This window comes from Gallus gallus, chromosome 19, assembly GCF_016699485.2.
Source record: "Gallus gallus isolate bGalGal1 chromosome 19, bGalGal1.mat.broiler.GRCg7b, whole genome shotgun sequence".
NCBI lineage: Eukaryota > Metazoa > Chordata > Aves > Galliformes > Phasianidae > Gallus > Gallus gallus.
The window spans coordinates 4,914,014-4,934,252 of record NC_052550.1 but is presented as its reverse complement, the minus strand read 5'-3'; the positions used below and the strand labels follow the sequence as shown (position 1 = coordinate 4,934,252).

The 20,239-nt window shown below is 45.0% G+C and overlaps 1 protein-coding gene across 6 annotated transcripts in view; it reads left to right on the top strand.

The window, feature by feature from the left end:
- Positions 1-20,239, top strand: part of AP2B1 (adaptor related protein complex 2 beta 1 subunit) — a 71,231-nt gene that overhangs the window by 14,738 nt on the left and 36,254 nt on the right. For all 6 annotated transcript variants that reach the window (XM_046902573.1, XM_046902574.1, XM_040650364.2 and 3 more), the window contains 5 exons: positions 10,288-10,478; positions 12,359-12,580; positions 13,311-13,431; positions 15,533-15,628; positions 19,864-19,979. In XM_046902573.1, the coding sequence (XP_046758529.1) occupies positions 10,288-10,478; positions 12,359-12,580; positions 13,311-13,431; positions 15,533-15,628; positions 19,864-19,979 (746 nt within the window). The remainder of the gene's footprint in view (positions 1-10,287; positions 10,479-12,358; positions 12,581-13,310; positions 13,432-15,532; positions 15,629-19,863; positions 19,980-20,239) is intronic.

Below are 20,239 nucleotides of genomic sequence, written 5' to 3'. Positions count from 1 at the left end.
AGGAAATGCCTGTTTGGGCTTTTGCCTTTTTTGTCTATCTTGAGTGCTGCAGCAAAAGTTTAACTTATGGTCTGATGACTCAGAAGAGAAGGGTGAGAAATACTTTTTCTGATGTTCCTACCATGGCTACAGCTCGTAGCTGTTGCCTTCTGCAGCGAGGAGGGCAGGTGAATTCACTCACTACTGCAGATAAATCTCCCAGCTTGTAATGAGGGATGAAATTGATGCTTGTGTTTTTCATACAGTTAAATGAGTTGTCAGAGCAGAGGTAGAAGTCAAGACCAAGAATTTCGCAGGGTAACTTACACACTAAATTGTGTTTTCACAGATGCTTGATGTAGAAATGGACCCTTTATCGTATTCCACCGTTACTTTTTAATCAAAATATAGTGGGCATTTTTTTCTTTTTCAGCTCTTACAGAGCACTGATCTGATGGGCCTATGCTTAAAGATGTCATGTTACGTGATTTTTATGGGTATGACAACTTATTCTATGGCGCATGAATCAAACCACATAAAGGAAATTGTTGCCCTGGGGTAACTATCATTGGGCAGCCCTGGATAAGTCAAGGATGGGTGGTAAGGTACCAACCCTTTAGCAGGGAGTGAAGGCTGTGAGTGCATTTCTTATGGCTTTTTAGCGGTGTTAAAGCTTGAAAGTACCTGGCTTTCACAGGCATAAATCAGTGAGCAGCGGTGCCAACCAGAATATAGAAGCACCTATTGCTGCAGTCTCTTTTCCAAGCTGTTCCCTTTTCTTCCCTCCTTGAATTTATTATGCTAGGCTTCTGTGTGCATACTCATGACTACTTGGAGGTGCTCCCTCTGCCTAAGTAATTCTGAGCTGGAAGGAGAATACCTGCTTTTTATAAATGGGATGTTGAGAGTGCCTTACGGCCTCTGAAGGTACTCGGTTGGGCTGCTTTAGTTCCACTTAAATGCTGGCCCCTGACCTTCACTAGTTCACTGGCGCTGATGGAGTGTTCTGTGAGCAGGGATCTAACCTACTTCTCCTAGCCTGATTTCCAGCTCTCTGATTTTCTTCTGCTGCTTCTAACCTTGTGAATGTGAGCTGAGGAGCTTAGGCTTGTATAGATGCAGTACTTCAGGAGAAATAAATAAGGTTGTGTTTGCCCTTTCTGTGTTTTGATCTCTATAGGTCTAACTGTTTTGGTAAGTGAACCATAGGCTGTTAGGAGAGAACCAATATCTATTTTAAAAGCACATTAATTTAATACTGACTGAAATGAATGGAGAGAAGGGTAGAGATACCAAAGAGTAGTTTGTGCTCCATTTACTAAATAAACTACCAAAGTAGCGCAGAGATGCCTAATAAAACATGATTAATTTAAACTTATGAGCTCTGTCTGGGTAATAAATATGGGCTGGGATGGAAAAACCTTTGCAGCTCTGCCTTGGCTGAAACCCTACAGGGTCACAGAACCTGCATTGTGTCACACTTACCTGCTCATCCTGAAGCTGAGGGTCCACATCAGGAGAACACAGTTTGGAGGGATGATGGTGATGAAGAGGAGAGGCCTGTGGTGTGTTTTCAGATCTGCAGGCTTCAAGAGGGTCATGTGGCTGGTGCTCAGTGTAACGTTTTAGGCAGATAAAAACAAGAATATAATGCCTTAAGGCTGCACAGGGAGAGATTTTTGTCAGCTTCTGGACTCCTATAGGTGCTGACTTAATACACCATTTAAGTTAATTACAAAGCCTGAAAGTTCCCGTTTAGCTTAAAAAAGCAAAAGTGTCAGATATCAAAAAGAAAGATCAGTGAAAAGAGTGGTATAGATACATCTATCCTCATGGCATATTCCTCTGCAAATGGTGCATCTCATTCATTGCAACTTACCTAAACTCATTCATGGTTTTATTATTATAAATGCTTCTCTTCTTTTGATGGCTTGTGGAAATAGGCACATTAGGCATTTAATGGAGCAGAATGGGCTTTAGACAGAAAATCCACACTTGCTCTGTGTTCTGAAAAATGATGATTTTGGGCAGGAGTTGAAAAATCCTCATGTTGAAAAATAGTCTTTGAGAGGGGTTTGGTATGACTTTGTAATTGGCTGCCTCCAGCACATGAGCAAGCATTATCTGTTCAAGCTGGGTGCTGTGCTGAATAACAACTCCATCTGTAGCTTGCTGATTGCCTTGTAATTGTGTGGAGATCAGGGTGCATGCTGAGACTCTCACACCACCCTCATCATAAAGGTGTCCAGTGTGAAGCTGGAAGTGACCTCATCAGAACTATTTTTATTTGTATTTTTAGAACTGATAACTTATTGTCATGGAATCATACCAAAAAGGGGCTGGGGGTCTTCAGGGCGTTGCTGTGGATTCCTGTTGAAGTGCTGCGGTTGTGTAGCCAGGGTGCATTTCTCCTTAGCTGAGCTTTTTGTTGTCAGGATCTGACTTTTTTTCCTTGAGGAGGTATGGGACTGCATGCTTCTGGAGGAGCTTTAGCTGTGGTTAAAGGACCAGCACCTGAATGCAGCAGTTCTCCAACTGCTTCTGTGGTCTCACTGTGGTACCTCTGCAGTTTCTCCTGGGTGAATTAATTCAGCTTTCTAATTGCATCTAGATGGCTATGGATATATATGGCAAGGTACCAGATGGGTTGGTGGCTTACTGCCTTCCAGCTGATGTCTTTCTTTCTGTGGGCAGTGGGCCAATAGCACGTACAAGGACATGCTTCAGTTACCAGATGGTTATACTGCAGAAGTGTGATGGTGGATGGAGCCCTTAATCTCATTTTGCAGGTGGATCTAAATTGCCTTGAGCTGCCCTTTGTTGCTTGGGATCCTGTTGAAGTTTCCCTTTGTAGAAGAACCCTCGCTTCTTCCCAGATGTGTCCCAAGGCAAACACTTTGTCTTCAGTACTCAGCATTTCCTTGTGAGAAGCTCAGCAGAACCAGGCCTGGATGAATATAAAGCTAAGGGCTGGCTGCAGGAGGTGAGAGATGAGTCTCCTGTGTGTCTACTGATGGCCGAAGACTCTCTGAAATCATTCAGAGGACAACCTTTTTTCCTTTATCCTCACTGTGTGTTGTTCTGACACTTGTGAATCGCATCCGATGACCGATTGCTATGAGAGCATCGCACACTCCCAGCCCTGGTGATGGAGAGCAAGGCCACGAGATGGCAGCAGCTCAAAGTAGAAGTGAATCCGTTCATGGCTGCACACCTTGTTTTGTAACTAGCTCCCTTCTGGCTTTTATCACTGTGCTTCTTGGTTTTCCTCGAGAATATAAATATTAGCAGAGAAGCATAAGGGGAAATCCATCTTTAACCTTACTGGTCTTTTAATATTTGAATGGAACAACCTTTCTCTTTCCAAACACTTCCAATCCTTGACCTTCTAGGATAACTCATAACCCATAGGATCACTTCCCTGTCAGTCTGTGTTAGCCATAAGACTCCGGTTTGGTTGGTGTCACCTTCACTCAGTTCTCTCGTAGGTGCTACTGGGTTTTTAATTCCTTGTAGTGTTTCTTCCTCCGGTTCTGCTTTGTCATTGTGCTGCTCTGGCAGCTTCCACAGGTGTGGCTGTTCTGCTCCTGTGTTTTCATGGGCTGCATAGACAAACCACTTATGTGCTGTTCAATATCGTGTCATGTTTTATGCTGCCTATACATCCCATTGGAAGAAGTGCTGTTGGGAATCAATATGGAGTAAACTGAGATGATGTAACAAGATGATTAGCGAAGACACCAAGTGTATGGAATGGAGGTACTCTGTTGTTGTGCCTTTTTGCATTTGTTTTTAGTAACCTGTGCTGAGAAGAGGGTCCCTCGAGCCCAGACAATGAGCAGATGTGAGGTTTATCTTGATTTAGTCAGAATCCCCTCTAGCAGTATTGAGTTTCCATAGCTCACAGACTAGACTGAAAGCCCATTGATCTGTATCACAGTGCTTTCTTGTCTCTCCTGCTGTGACTGCAAGCTCCACAGGTTCCTTCTCTGCCAAACAGAACCTCAAATATATATTTGGGCTTCCTGTATGGCATTATGGATGAAGAAGGTCCTCACTTTCTTTTTACTAGCTGCTGGCAGGCTGTGTGTCTATCTCAGACTGTATTCTGGGGTATGGGACTGTTCAGAAGCAGCTTTACCTCCTGGGCTGTCCTCTGCTGCGTGCTTTACAGGAATATTGTCCCTCCTTGTGTAATTATATCAAGAAACTGTTGGTGGTCCTCTGAGTCCCAACAGGACTTCGTGGGTCTGATCTTGTACAGCTGAGGGTGGAACATCACCTCCTTCACAAGGCTCTTTGTAGGGCATTCCTGCCAGTTACCTTTCTATCTTTCTTTTGGAGAAGTTGAGAGCTTTCTTTGCAGAAGGGCTGTGGTTGCAGAGGAGCATGTATAAATAGGGGTATGTTAATGTGCATGGTGGGATGCTTAAAAGAGGCAGTGTGGGAGATGAACAGGGAGTTCAGAAGCCTCCTTTGCTTGTGTGGCTGCATTGCAGCAGTCAGACTGCAAAGACTTAAACTGGGGGAGAGGGGAGGGCTACCACCCCTCACTGATGGCAGAGCTTTAGGCTGGGGTTTAGGGTCAGGCTGACTGAGCAGCTGGTGGTTCTCCAGGTTGTCACCCTGAAGAGATGTGAGGGAACTGTGGGCCTCTGTGCAGGGTGTGATTTTTTTTGGGGGTAGGCTGAGGGATGCTGTTTGGGGTGGGTTCTGTGGAAGCTGTGTTTTTTCCCTTCCTTCTGAACGCTCTCAGTCTGGCAGAGATGCAGTGCGTCCGTACAGTAATGCATGAATTTCCACAGCTCCCAGGAGTCTGTCCTTACAAGACCCCTCATTTATAAACCTTAATTGACAAATTCATCCATCGGAGACCTGTTTCCTTCCAATTACTGCTGCCAGTGTGTGTTTAATTTCCCAAGTGTTAGTCTTACCCAATAGATCATCCCAGGATCTCTAATATCAATCTGAGTGCTGGGGAATTTTGTTGGCACGTGCCAAGATGTTACACTTTCAATCAGAACAGACACTGCCAGCTACTGACCAGTGCTGTTTGTCTCAGAACTCTGTAGCTGTGATGCTTTGCTACCCACCAGTCCTCCCACTGTCAGGGCTAAGTAAGGTTTTGGCTGGTGGGCTCCCTTCTAAATAGGCTGCTGGGGTGAAAGAGCCCTGTTTGCCACTGGATGGTGCCAGTGAGAACCTCTGCAAGGGAAATTGCACAGGGCCTTAAAAAAAAAGCCTGCAAGAGGACTGTTTCTGGTATGTGATAGGTGCTTGATCCTTGGGGTTCTTGGGGAAGCATGGTTTCCTGTCTTACGGCTAATGGATCCTGATGCTGCAAGGACCAGAGAGCAGGAGCAGTGTTCAGTCTGCTACAAAGTGCTCTTTTTCTGCAATGCCTCATAGGAGCAGCGAAGCATAAAAACCAATGGGGATGAGCTCATTGTGGGGAGCATAACACTTTGCCTTCCATGCCATTGCCACCTCCAGAAAAATTCATCCCACTTGCAAAAAGCAAGCAGGAGGTCTTTCCCACACCTTCCAGGCAATTTGCAGCTCTCTGGTCAGGAACTGATTACTTGTTCAGCAGTGTGGTTCCAGAGCTTCAGGTACTGAAGTACAGCCTTGTAGAATGGAAGTAGTGGAAGATGAATGCCTTACTCAGAGCCCTGTGCAGGTGAACTGTTACTTTCCAAGACTGTATGTGGACTGAGGATGTGTTAGTCTCCCAGGGTTTTAATGTGAAGCTGGACACGTTACATGCATTAATTATGTGAAGTATTTACATACGCTTTCTGATTTAATTAGGCCATTTTAGATGATCTTGGACCATTTCTAGGGATGCTAAGTTAGAGTGGACTTGTAGATGAAAAAAATGTGGTATAAACAGAGCTGGGGTGTCTAGCTCTTAGAGGAAAGAGCTTGTCTATGTTGGTACCCATTAAGGACCTTTCAGACACACTGCATCACCTGTGCTGTGCAGACAGGTGGCCCTGTGAAGTACACATCCATGCAGGTGCCCCCACCACCCTGCTGGGAGGCCATGCTCAATGGCACGAGCATACCATGTGTGCTCAGCGTGCTGCTGGAAAATGTCAGCACCTCTCAGTGTTCTCAAAAACATCACGTGGTGCCTGGCTGTCTCGAGGCTGGGAGCCTCCAGCGAGGTGGGGAAGGCTGCCTTCCCTCTGCATCTTTTCAGAGCCCTTTGTTTTCCTCCTTTTCTTCATTTCTTCCTCGTTTTAATGGGATGGTGCGCCAGAGGTTCACGTTAAGCAGCAGAATGTTGTATTTCATTAACTACATTACACACTTGGTTTGATTTCCAATTAGCCTGGGATGCCAGCACAATAATCTGATTGCTTTGACTGTTTGGTGTTCTAGATCCGCCTAGCTTCCCTCCTGTCCCCCCACCCCCTGCAAAGCTTTTCCGTGTGGGCTGGCAGGCAGACACTCAGGTTTTCACCCACCCCCTTCCCTCCTTGTTGATGTATTTTATACCATTTGCTCCGAGCTAAAGGTTTGAGCTGCCAGAAGGAATAACTGGCAAAGCAGAGCTCCGAGCTCTGCAGCTCCCCGCAGGTCAGAGCCGGGCTCTGGGGCTGCAGAGGTGGGGGTTGTCTGTAGGTGGGTTTAAAAATGTGGAGTTCTCGTTAAATCTGTAGCACAGTTTTAAGCGTAGGGTTTATTTTTTAATAAGAGCTTGCGAGATTTAGTTATCCTCATACCAACAGCACTTCTCCAAGTCTAAATTTGTCAGGAAATTCCAGCCAGAAAGTAAATTTATTGTCGTTGGGCTCAACTGTGCTCTAAAGGGATGTTGCTGTGACTGCATTTGAGTAGTGTTGACATATACCCCGGGTGGATTGATTTGAGATGAGCAAGGCAGGGACCTCAGATGATGATGGTCGTTACTGTTTAATCTTCAGTCTGCTCTTCATTTGTGCTTTCTGGTTATTTTTTAGGCTGATTTTCATTGGTTGGGATCTGTGAGCTGTGGTTAATTGCACATCGTTTTGCCGTGCACATCCTCACATATACGGCCTTATGTAACACACAGCATATTTGTTCAGGCTTTTTTTTAAAAAAAAAACTTCTTGTTGTTTTAGAAAACAGCACTTTACGGTGCTTACTCCATTAATCATTGTCTCAGATTTGTTATGATGCATTTGCATACAAAAACGAAGTTAAATTACAAAGTTACAGCTTTGCAAAGCTATTCCTGTTCTTTGTTTGGATTCACCCGCCTGTGAGTAGTGAGCTATCCTTACTTCTGAGAACCGAGAGCCCACACTGTTAGCTTGTCCTTTTAGTTGGTGAAATAAGTCCTCCAGCTCTCAGCTGGCCTCTCACTGCTCGGAGCTGGCTATGTGTTTTTGCAAGCAGAGAGCAGTGGCTTGCTGAAGGAGCCCATGGCTTGCTTTTTCTGCTCAGCTGAGCTGTGACATCTGCTGTGAAACGTCTCTGGTTCCGTGATCTGATCTTACAGTTCTACACCACATGTGAAGTTTTACCTTTACTTTCAGTATATTCCCCAATACCATCATTGCTACTTATTTTCAAGGTGAAAAGAAACTTGAAACTAATTCATTTTATCACTTCATACCTTGCAGTTGCTCAGTAGATGGACTTCATTATCTTATATTGCTTTGCTAAGAGGAATCAATCAAATTGAACACTTAAAGTTCAGCCTTTAAGTTGTAGATTTCCCTCGGCCAAGTGCTGCTGAAGCTGACAGAGCATCCAAACCTCCCCAGTAATGGCCAGCATCCCACGTAGTGGACAGCATTCCAGTTTGGGTGTAGGTGTTGCCTGAGCCATCACTTGGTGAGAGCTGTGGGGAAGATGGGAGCTGTGCACTGGGATGGAAGCACGCAGCTCTGGCTTGCTTTGCTCCAGGTTCTTGTCTCATTGTGCATCCAGGGCAGCTCCAATGAGGAGAGGTGAGCAGGCACACTTGAACCAGTGTTTATGTTGGACCCATTTCTGAAATCTGTTTTCATTTCAACTGTGCTGCGGCTGTGTAAAAAGCCTTGAAGATGCTAATTATTTTTGTTGGCATACTATAACACATCAATATGTTCAGTGTGAATCGCCAGCAATTACTTTTTTTTTTGAATCAGTGTTGCTTAAAGTTTATTGAAAATATTCCCCATCCCCTTTAATCTCCTCTTTATGGTCATTTATCTTCATGCCATCAAGCTGACAGCAGCACTGCTCTGCTCAGGTAGAAGGTGAGGACCAGCTGTAGTTGCACACTAGGAGACTGTATCCCAGCCAGTCTGGCAGAGCTGAGCTGCTGCCTGTGTTTCACAGCCCCTTCCAGTCCTTTCTGTGATGCGAATAGCAGCATGGACTGCAGGCTCCTTGGGCATCATACCATCTCATGCTCACACGTATGGGTGCTTCTAATGAAAACCTGATAGGCTTCATCTGGTGGATTGCCATTTCGTGTCCCATCCTCAGCCTTCTGTGGATTCCAGCATTTATGCTTCCATGCTAGTTGCTCAGAAGAGCCCCAGAAGATGCTAAAAGCAAGCCAGCCCTTGCTTAGAGTGCTCTCTGGGTTGGAGTCGCTGCATTTCTGGGCATCCTCTGCCTGTGGCAAACTCAGGGTGATAGACGTGGCTCCCTCTGCAAGGGAGGAAGCTTCAGCACAGCTGCTTTCACTTGTACTTGCCCCAGGGCTGAGGATATCCACACGGACTAATTACTGCAAGTAGTCAGTGTCTGGCAGCTTGAGTTCATTTGCCAAAGCACGGCCCTCTTCCATAGCACAGCTGACAGGTACCTTTCTGCAGTGCTTTGGTTCTGTCACTTCCTTTTTATGTTTTTTCCTCCATTTCATTTTATAAGTGTTTTCTCGTAACGATTTTGAACTTTCACGTTGCTTTTATGATTCGTCTTCACTTGAAAATTTCCAAATTATAATGAAATTAAAATGGGCTTCTGCTTCAGTTTTATGCTGTGTCACATTAACCATTCAGGAATTAGGCAAATAAAATAATGTGACGAATAAGCAGCACATCTTAATAAGTAACTCATTAAAACAGTATAGGAAGACAGCAGTTCTGATTGCTAATGGTTTTGGTGACAGAAGGCTCACTCAGCTAATGAAATTCATCAAACCTTGGATCGGAATCCTATCTCTGACCTCTAGGTGTGAAATGCAAAGCAATAAGCATTGCTGCGCTTCTGCAATGACTTCAGAATACATTGCTTCAGTGACGAGCAGTGATGGAGCAATGCACAGAATTTCGTGGTTGTGCTGTTCTTGTTTTCAGTGTATTGTATCAAAACCTTCTTTAATTATCTAAAGAAATGCAAGTGTTTTAATAAGGTGTTTCTTCAACTTTAATCCCGCAGAAAGCAATGTTATAAGGCCATGTTTGAGTAGGCTTGCTCAATTGAGTTGGGGTGACATTGTATACATTGTAGTATATCCTTAAAACACCTCTTCATAGGGCATTCTGATTTTTGTGTGTCAAACTTGGGTTTAAATCTCTCTTCTGGTTTAATGTTAGGTTTCGAAGGAAATAGGAACATCTTCCCATCTCTTGGATTGGGTTAAGCCATATGTCACAGGGCTGCCAAGGGGATACTGGGCAAGAGATCCATTGCTGAATGAGTATGGTAATTAGAGGCTTTGAGACCCTGACTGTGTCTTATAATGAGAATATCCTGAGTAGGAAGGGACCCACTAAGATCATCAGATCCAACTCCAGTTGAGCACCTGATGGGAACAACGGGGGAGAGATGATGCTTATGGGGGCTTGTCACAAGGAAGCCTGGAGCCCGTAGGTGAGCTCCTCTCACTGATCCATGTGGGCACTCTCTGATGCCATTGCTGGCTCCCTCTAGAATAATGTCTCTGGTGAAGTCCTGGTCCCAGGTCCCAGTTTTATCCAGAGACAACTTTGATTTCTGTCTATCATAGACAAAAGCACTTTTGGTTGTAATTTCTCTAGCAAAATGCTCTTTATGCCTGTGTTGAAGTCTCACGTACCCTGTATTTGTCAGTAGCCCTCTCCAGCTGTGCTGCTGTTCTTTCACTTCTTCCCCAGGAGACTCAAAATTTCAGCAAGGGGTAAGGTTAAAGTCGGGCTTTGGGTTCTCAGAATTGTTTGTAAGGTTGTACTGGGTCCCTGAAGGCTGCAATGTCTGATATGATGGCTGCAGCTGCTAACGCATGCCAGGATCTCCAAGTTTCCCATGTGTAACCCATGCTAAACCCAAATTAATCCCTGTCAACCCACCAAAGGCTTAGTAGCAAAGAATGCATCTCCTTGTCTCCTCTTCTCCCAGGTGGTAGCAAATGCTGTTGCTGCTTTGTCAGAAATCAGCGAGTCGCATCCCAACAGCAACCTGCTGGACCTGAACCCTCAGAACATCAACAAGCTGCTGACAGCTTTAAATGAATGCACAGAGTGGGGGCAGATCTTCATCCTGGACTGCCTGTCCAACTACAATCCCAAGGATGATCGTGAAGCTCAAAGGTACGTTTGGTCCTGCTCTCACATGGGCTGCTTGGGGTGATTTGGTAGCAGAGCACTTGCAGACTTCTGGCGTTGTCACCTCTGTGAGGAAGGCTTGGAAATAACAGGACTGTGTGTTCTAGATCTCAAACAAGCCTTGATGTAAAAGTTGAAAAGGGAGGTGATCTGGGGGGATTTGGGCTGTTGCTGGTGACCTGCTACTTCCCATTGCAGAACCAATTCCTGTCTTTTGCTGCTCTTCTGTGTTTTCCACATAGGTTTGAGGGCTTCCATAGTATTTTTTCCAACTAAAAGTTATTCTGTGGTAGAACCAAAACAAAGTTAAAAAGGAGAATTTGAAGCTGTTTCTTTGCTTCTACTTTTAACTCTAATAACTAGGCTAAATGCGGAGACCTTAGGCTTACATAGTGTGCTTCAAGCCTCTTCCTGATCTGTCTGAAATTACAAAGTCAGATTTCCTACCCAAGACAACAAGGAACCAGAAAGGACAATTATTTGGTGTAGGGGAATTCTGAGACTTGATGTATTCCACGTTAAAAGCTGGGTGGAGGGGAAGGAAGGGGCACAAGCCCATAAGCAAAATTTAGTCAGACCTGCTCTGATTTGCTGTATTTCTTTGGTGACTCTTCTTTTTGAAGCACAAGAGATAATCCAATAAAAAATTTCTGCCAGTAGTCTTGCTGCTTTTTTTTCCACCTCCCTCCTCCTTTTGCTCAAAGATTTTGTGCCAGAAAGCAGATATTAATGAGTGCTAGCAGCCTGCAGAGATCTCCAGAGTGCCAGGCCAGTATTATCCTGGCTTTGTCAGAGAGGCACCACTAGTTTGAGCAGCTGTGAACATGCCTGAGTTCCTTATCCTTAATTCTGCTGCAGCACTGTACAAAACTGGGTGGGCAGTAATGATTCCTACTCCTTTCTGTGGAGCTTGACTCCCAGAGCCTGCCTTATTTCAGATGGAAGAATGGCATCGCCTGCCTTCAGTTCTTCTTTACAATAAGGCTGGTGTCACTCCCCCTGCACATGGGGAAGCTGAGGCACAGTGAGATGGAGTAGCCTTGGCTTTTTAGGTGGTCTTGGGTAGTGACACCTGAGATCTGCTCTGGTCTTATTTCAGCTTCTTGTGCTCTTTCCTTAGCCTTATTGCCTTCCTTCCAGGGTGGCTGAAAGCAAATCTTACAGAGAGAGAAACTTTAGGGAGGCACAGATGGGACTAAGATTGTTCTGGGTTACCAATGTGCAGGAGGGGGTGGGAAGAAACTTAACAGATGCTGTCAGAAAGACCATATGAACCCAGACTTCCTTTCTGCTTGGGATGGGTTGTTTAGGATGCTGTTGATTATAGGATCCACCGAGGCAAATGATGAAGCTGAGACTTGGGAGGATATTTAGCTCACTCTTTGCCTGTTTCTTCAGTGTAACAGAAACTGATTTTTTAGAACCAAATGGTTGTAATGGCAGAATCCTCCCGTAAAACAAGCCTGAGGCATGTGTCATCTCTGAATGACTATATGGGGGTTAAGGTGTTTTTCTGGTAGTGGTATTGTTCAAGTTGTTTTGTAGGTGACAGATGAGATTACAGACATTGGAGAGAATACCATGAGGCCAAGGCAGAAAAAGCCAATAACCAAACATCCATTGCTGAGGTCTGGAAGAATTTGAGCAAAGTGTAGCAGGAGAGAAACTTGAAGCTGTGAGAGAAGTCATTCTTTGCTTCCTGCTGTGTTGAGGAAAGCAAGGCTGCCTGTTCTTTGTAAACAAAACCAAGTGGAAGCATTTGAGGGAGGTGTCTTTAATGGTCTTTAACATTCTCCGAAATTCAGGTAAGATCTGAAATATTTTGAGATTTCTGGGTTAAATGTGAACCTCTCCTCTGTCCCCAGTATTTGTGAGCGGGTGACCCCTCGGCTGTCCCATGCCAACTCAGCAGTGGTGCTGTCAGCAGTGAAAGTTCTGATGAAGTTCCTGGAGCTTCTCCCCAAGGACTCAGACTATTACAACATGCTGCTGAAGAAGCTTGCCCCTCCGCTGGTTACCCTGCTGTCTGGAGAGCCTGAAGTCCAGTATGTCGCCCTGAGGAACATCAACTTGATTGTGCAGAAAAGGTAAAACGTTAGTTCCTGGATGTGGGAGGGTATGTGGTTACCTTCTGCTATTTCCATACACGCAGAACTGCCTTTAATTGAGGTTCAGGTTCAGCCCCCTCAAGGGATGGATTAAACAGTCTTGTGACTCTGGTAGCTTACATAAGTTGTGTTGTTGCAGAGCACTCGTGATACCAGTGTCACACAGTGCTTTGTTACCTGTCTTTTTCTCTTTTTTCTCAGTGCATCTTAAGTGCACTGAGAAGTGCCCTCCCACCAGACTAAATCAGATTGCATGCAGGGAAGAGAGTGTAACTGCACAGGTCATAATGACCTGTAGAAATTCAGTGTGCCTTATCCTATTTGTTCTTCAACGTAAAAGAACCAAGCTGGTAGCACACTGATGTACAGCATTTTGTTTTTTCACCAGTTTACTCCCACTTGCTTAAATACTGCCTATCCTTACTGGAAAGGTGGGGACAGCACTTTGTGATTGTGTGTGCATGGCAGAGTTACTGTGCAATGGCACAGGTATTTGCAAGTGAAAGCAGGAAATGAATTTGTCAGTAGGATCTACATAAAGATCTTTCACTGATGACACTGATATGCACATCAGTGTATAATAGCAGTGTGCACAGTGCTTGTCTCAGCAGTTCAAATGGAGGAGGTGAGATGTGGTTAGATGGGCCAGTTACAATGGAGCCTGTTGTTTTTACCTGTCTTGGGTGAAACAATGTTATGTTCCCTTCAGGCCTGAAATCCTGAAGCAGGAAATCAAGGTGTTCTTTGTGAAGTACAACGACCCCATCTACGTCAAACTGGAGAAACTGGACATCATGATCCGCCTGGCTTCTCAAGCAAACATTGCCCAGGTCAGCTCAGCAAGGTCTGACAGATCCTGCATGTGTTCTGGGCATGGAAGAAACCCTCTGGTCCCTGAGAGAATGTGTAACTATCACCCATGTTGTCCTGCTGTTAGGCATCACTTTCCCTGTGCTCTTTGCAGGGAAGAATTGGAGTTTTCCCCATGATTTCAGTGGAGGTACCAAGTGTTGTGACAATTAGGCAGATCATTTTACAGATTATGATTCCAGGTGAAAAGCTCCTGCCAATGAGTCACAGCTAGAGCTGAGGTTGGAATGAGAGGCTTGTTTCTAGTGAGAGAGGTGTGCCTTTAATGGAGGCATTCAAAAAGGTCAAACGTTATTGAAGTGTGAATTTGAAGTGTATTAGTTAAATAGTTACACCCTTGCATAGGCACTCCTCAGAGCTAAAATAACCTTCATCTTGCTTAACTTGCTTACAGAATGGGAACTTCACAAAGCTAAAGCTAAGCTGACTTGAGACTGCTTTCTAGTTTAGATTCTCTTTGAATTTAATGTAGTTTAATCCAAAGCCCTTAAATAAAGTAAGTTCTTGAGTGCCACTCTGGTCACAAGTCCTAATGCTAATGCAGAATGATTAATGCCTCTGGTTAATGCTATTATTGTCCTATCCTAATTATCAAAGAGCAGCTTCATTTAATGTGACATTTTTAAGCAGCTGTCTCCACTGCGTTCTCCTTGTCTGTTTGGTTTTTGCTTGGTTGGTGTGTTTGTTTGTTTTGAACAGTGCAAGGTAATTCCATGCCCCTCTTGTGCTGGCTATGTGGAAAACATTTTAAAAAGCAGTTTCCATGAGAATGTAGGCTCCACACCAGATTTAATGCCTTGTGTTTAGATAATGCAGGTTGTCTGGATGAAAGGCAGTGGTGTCTGGAGGACAGTGTCTCAACCTGGGATCTGCAGAGAAGTAAATAAATCCCTTCCTGGTTCTGAAGAGCATTCCTAAAAACAGCTCAAGCTTTGTCAGAAATGCATGCTGAAATGAGACCCACTGAGAGCAACCTTCTGCTCCCTTCTTCTCTGTGCAGCTTGTTGAGACACCCAGTCTCTGTGCCTGCTGTATGAGGCAACAGACTGCTTGTATCTGAGGCTCTCAGATTCAGGCAATATTTGGAAAGCACAGACTACTAAAACCTAAGTACTAAGTGCTGCGCAACGTAGATCATCCAAGGAAATAATAGGGCTTCAAAACACAGATGTCCTGTCTTCTTGTAGATTTATTTGTCTGCAGTCTGGCCCTTCAAGGCTTCTTTATCTTGTCATTGTTCTGAGCAGTTGGCATTGAGTACTGATTTTTCAAACAACCGTCTCGCTCTGTGCTGTCTCACTTCTCCTTTGCCATCTCTTTTTGACATCACTGTGATGTCATGTGTGACATGAGAAGCTGAAGTGTGAGATTTGGAGAGCAGATAGGTTGCATGGGGGTATTTTTGTTAACGATTTCTTGTTTTAAGGTAAAGTAGCTTTTTACTGTAAGATCCAAGTGGGTCTTGGTGTAAACCCTTGTTCAGTTTCCATTAGCAAAATAACTGAAACAGAGGCATAAATCTTTAGAGGAGACAAATCTTTGTTGTTACTGGTCCCTGTGTGAGTCTGTTCCATGATGTCTTTGGATCCCTTCCTCTTCTTGGACCCAGTAAGGATGTGTGAGTTCATCTCCATGCAGAAAAGGAGAGAGGAAAAAATAAGAGCTTTGCATGCAGTGGATGTAGCACAATAAGTTCAGTAAACTACATAAAATCTGTGTGTGTGGTGTGTCAACCCTATGTCACTGTATCTTCAATGTAAGGGAAGGCGGATTGCGATGGTTAAGTTTAGCTGGGCTGATTTTTGCCCCCAGCTATTTGTCAGGGGAACTTGGATCCATCTGTGGGCTTTAGCCACCCTGAATCAAGTCTGCCTGCCTAATCCAAGCCCTATTTCCTCCTGATAGCATTGGTTTCAGAGGTAGAGATTGACTACAGGGTTTGATGGTGTTAGCTTTGGATGTGCGTGGTTGGCTGCGGAAGAATACATCCTGCTTGTGTTCTGGTGCTTGGGTGGCATCCCTTGTCACATGGGTGTTCACTTTGGTGTGCTTTCTTTGCAGGTCCTGGCAGAGCTGAAGGAATATGCTACTGAGGTAGATGTTGACTTTGTTCGTAAGGCTGTTCGAGCTATTGGACGCTGTGCCATCAAGGTTGAGGCAAGTACCCGAGGCTTCAGGTTTTCCATGCTTTTCTGACTCCAGAACCAATATTGTGCATCTTTGTCTCATTCTCACATCACGTAAAGCTTCTTTGCTCCTATGTTGGTGATTGAGTGATGTGGATCCACCATACCTGTGGGCACAGCCCCAGCAGAGCAGCAAGATTATGAGCACTGGGTTGACTGTATCACAAGAGGGGGTGGTGCGTTCTCTCAGTCCTCAGCCTGCAAGCAGAGCAAGGCAGCAAAATCATCATGGATGGTATGTGTTACTGTGCTGGCTTCAGTAGAACAATGACTTCTTATTCACAAGGTCCTCCTTTAATCGCTGTGACCTGACCTTTCAAAAGGAGTTGGAAAAGAGATTGAATGCAGAGGAACTCAGTATTAAATGTTTTATGTCCCCCTCCCATTTCAGCTGAATAGAACACAGTAACAGAGTCTGGTTATGGAGTCAGCGCTGAAGAAGAACTTGCACAAACATGGAGTCACTCTGTCTAGTTCTGAAGGTCTCTGTAGTTGGTGGCTTTGTTTGGAGTGTGCTCTCTGTGATCTTATACAAATACATTCCCAAGAGTCTTTGCAGTTATCTGGAACAACAGTCTGAAACATCCACTGCCAGCTCAGCATCCACCAAAATGCTCATAATAGATTTTTTTTAATGGTGTTCCTGTTAATCTGCCTGTAAATAAATCTAGTATGCCTGACAGGAGCTCAGAAAGGCTGTGAAGAGAGAGATGTCTTATGCTGTGGTGTTGATATTTCCCACTAAACTGATAAACGAGTGCCAAATGTCACATAAGTGGTCTAATTTCAGCTGAGCTCATTTAGCTCTTGCTAAAGCGTGTTCCCATGAGCACTGAGTGGCAGCAGGTTTAAATAAAAACCTCATCATGGCTGGCTGAGTACAGTGTCAGAGCACAGGTGTCCCTCATTTCAGTGAAACCACCAGTAGCCTGCATAAGGAGGACACCAACTTTGTCCTCTTGAGAGATCTACTGCCTCTTCCCACTCAGCTTTCTCTTCTCCCCTTCAGCTCTTAGTTTATTGCTCCATTGGGCTTGCTTTTAAGTGGGACCAACAGGGCAGGTGATCATAGTTTCAAGTCTGCAGCTCAGAACACAGAGTGTTCCCTTCGTGTTGCCTGCAGGCAGGAGGCTGTCTGAAAGAAGCCATAGCAGTGATGGTAGGAAATGCTTCTGAGCATGAAAGAGGGCTGCTGAGAAGTTAAAAGGAGCTGGTGGCAGCTTTCCTGTTGGGGTGCTTGTGCTGGGCAGGGCAAGCTCACTTCTCAGCAGGGACTTTCTCACTGGGACTTGGCCCTGTGTCTGTCCTGGTTTTAGATGGAAGGTGGTGTATTCTGGTAACATTGTGATGCTTTTAGAAGTTTTTACCCTTTCTCACCCTTGTCCTTGATGCTTTTTGTTTCCATCCCTGATGCCATACCAGAGTTGCAGTCAGTTTGCAAAGGGCCAGTAATAACAGTAATGTTCCACGGATCAACAAATTTGCAGTGACCCTCCAACTGTATAATTGCAAAGCTCTCAGCAAGTAACACTAACCTTGCTGTTTTTTTAGCAGCACTCCTTTGAAGTCACTAGTGCTAAAGATGAGGTCTGTTTACTCCTCTAACAAGAGCCAGACTTAAGAGGGCAAACATAGAACAACTCATTGCATGTCCTCATCTCTAGGTTAATCTCTGTCCTCAGTGCATCTGTGTTTACTAGAGGCTGTTTGTTCTGTGAGTTATGACTAATGGGAGAGCATTCTCTCAGCCATCGGTGTCCAAGCTCCCAAGGCTTAGAAGTCTGCTTTTTGACATAGGGCACAGGCAGCAGGAGCTGTTGATGAATGAGTGTTTGCAGGGAGCCTCAGCTCTGCCTTCAAGGATCCTACCTTTCGTCCAATTATCTCTCCTAGAAGAATAAGACAGTAAAATAAATTTGTCTGCTGAGCCGTTGAGCAAGTGTGGCAATGCCTTTGTTGTGTAGCAATGCATAGTGCTGAGAGCAGAAGTAGTGCTTATTTTGGAAGTGTAAGCAATACACATCCTGTACAGCAAGGTTAAGGGATTTTGCCCCGTCTTTAAGTCATCATATTGGTTTAGGGGATGTCAGAACAAACATGTTTTGTGTGGGTAGACCAGCTGAGGTCAGAGTTAGCTTTGGGTATACCTGCAACACACTGTTGGTTAGCCAGACTTGATAGCATGAGTTGAAGGTATCTGTGGTGTGCTCTGCTGGCACCACTGGGTGAAGAAGCTGTCTGATCTTAGCTGGTTTGGAAATGCAGCACTGCTCCTGTTCTTCGTAGGACTCTGAAGACAAGGAAATGACATAGATTTTGTACAAAGGGTGAGCCCTCTGGAGCAAAAGAGAAGCAGCAGAAGCTGTGTTAGAGGGGGATTTGTCTTGGTTCCAGGAGATTCTGCCAGCAGCTGAGCTCTTGGAAATCTTTGAGTCTTATGACTGTAATCTGGTGGGCTTTTGGTTACCACAGCAAGTTGGATACTAGCTGGTTGTCCTTCCCTGTGCCAACTTGAGAACTGTTCTTTTCAGAGCACTCTTTCATCAGTTTGCAGGGCACTGTGGTCCCTGGGAACATCCACCTTCACAGCACTGTGTTTACAAAGGATGGGGTGAGCAAAGCTATGTTTTGTTACAGGGACTTGAGAGCTGCTCTGTGCATATGCCCACATGACAACTTGCTTTCCAAGGGACTCTTGGGCTAAAAATCAATAGTGTGTATTTCAAAGTGGATGTTATGCTCTTCTGAGAAAAATTTCATGCTTCGAAGCGTCTAAAGAAGAGAAAAACAGGCTATGATTTGCTTTTCCTTGAAATCTTTGACTCATGGAACTGTGCTGGGTGTAGAACCAGACAGGGCTGCACTGCTGAAGTTGCAAACAGCAGCTAGTGCTGTAGGTACTGGAGAGGGGAGTTGGGTAAGGACAGGTTCACTCCATGTGCCCTTAAGGTCAGCTATTAAAACAGATAGTGGCAGTTCGGGGGAAACTGGTGGTAAGAGATGAAATTGCAAGGTCTGCAGCATCCAACTTGTAAGGATGTTGAGTGGGGTTCCCATGAAGGCAGAGCAAATGCTGATTTACAAAGCGTCTCCTTGGCTGATCCCCACGCTGACATTGTCACTGTTTGCACATGTTCACTGTGTTTGTAAGATAGCACTGCTTTAGTCACAGGGCAAAAGATCACAATGGGGGTTTAGTCTTTGCTTGTCCTGAATTTAGCTGTGCAAGTTGTCAGGATTGTCCTGGATATTTTTGCCCATTCTCAAAAAAAAAAAAGGATTCTAGCAACTTAAATGCTGTTTTACTCCTCCTCTTGCCCAGCCTTCAAGTGCTGGAAAAGCAGAGGGGGCTGTTAAGATCACTTGAATTGAAAAATCCACCTACAGTGCTATTGTTTGTGCCCTACGACATTTGTCTCCATCCTGAATGCTTTATGAATGTTCTGATGGTAGCTGCCTAGGCAGTGTCATGAGCAGTCTGCTTCTCACATTAATCACCAGCTGTGTAATGAGGCCTCATGCATACTCTGCTAATAGCCAAATCATTGTCCCTGTTTCAGACTCTCTGGTGCTCCTTGTGTTGTCCTGCTTGCCTGTGCTACTTGGGAGCAGACCTCCCAGAACTGATTGCCTCTAATTCCAATTCTGATTCCTGGAGTGTGCCAGCAACCAGTCCTTGTTATCCTATGGGGTCTGTGGCTGGGAGTTATGAACTGCTTAATGTGAAATCTGCATTGGCAACAGCTGTATTTCTGTTTGCAGCTGCCTGTTCACAAAATGCTAGTGACTTCACCCCCCCCCCCCCAAAACACTGCACCTGAAGCTGATGTGAGCTGCTTTTTGCTGTTGATCTTGCAATGTGTTTGGTGCATGGCTTTATCTACCACCCTCTATAGTTTCCCCAGATATCTTCAGCAGTTCCTGTCAGAAGTCCTCCAGCCCTCACTGCTTTCTTGGGCAAGTCCCAGAGAGCTCAGGAGTTGGGGTCAGTTGGTATCTCCACTGCCTAACAACCTAAATTCCCTGGTTCATAGACTGCTATCACCTTGCAGGTTTTTTTTTTGGATATGTACTGAGTTGGTAGCCATAGTGCTTTTATTTTTCCCCTATTGGCCCTTTTTCACACATCCCAGGTTTCTCAGTACGTGCTGTGAGAGAAAGATTTCTTCATCTTGTTTTAATTGTCTTATTCTGTTCTTCTTCCAGCAATCCGCGGAGCGCTGTGTGAGCACACTGCTAGACCTCATTCAGACCAAGGTCAACTACGTCGTCCAGGAGGCCATTGTGGTCATCAGGGACATCTTCCGCAAGTACCCCAACAAGTATGTGGAAGTGCTGCAGGGCTTTTGGAAACCTTTGTCTGCTAACACCACAGTACAGCAAGGCAAAACGCACTCAGCAGAGCTTAGCGGAACACTGAGCCCAGGTCTTTCTGAAAAGCAGTGTCTGTTCTGGTCCTACCTGCTGGTGTGATGCAGATGTCAGCTCTAGACAAGGCACCAGCCTGACGGGTTGAAATTGAACTAGCTTTCTCCATCAGATGTTCTCTCTGACTTGGGTAGTGCCCAGCTTATCTTATGCC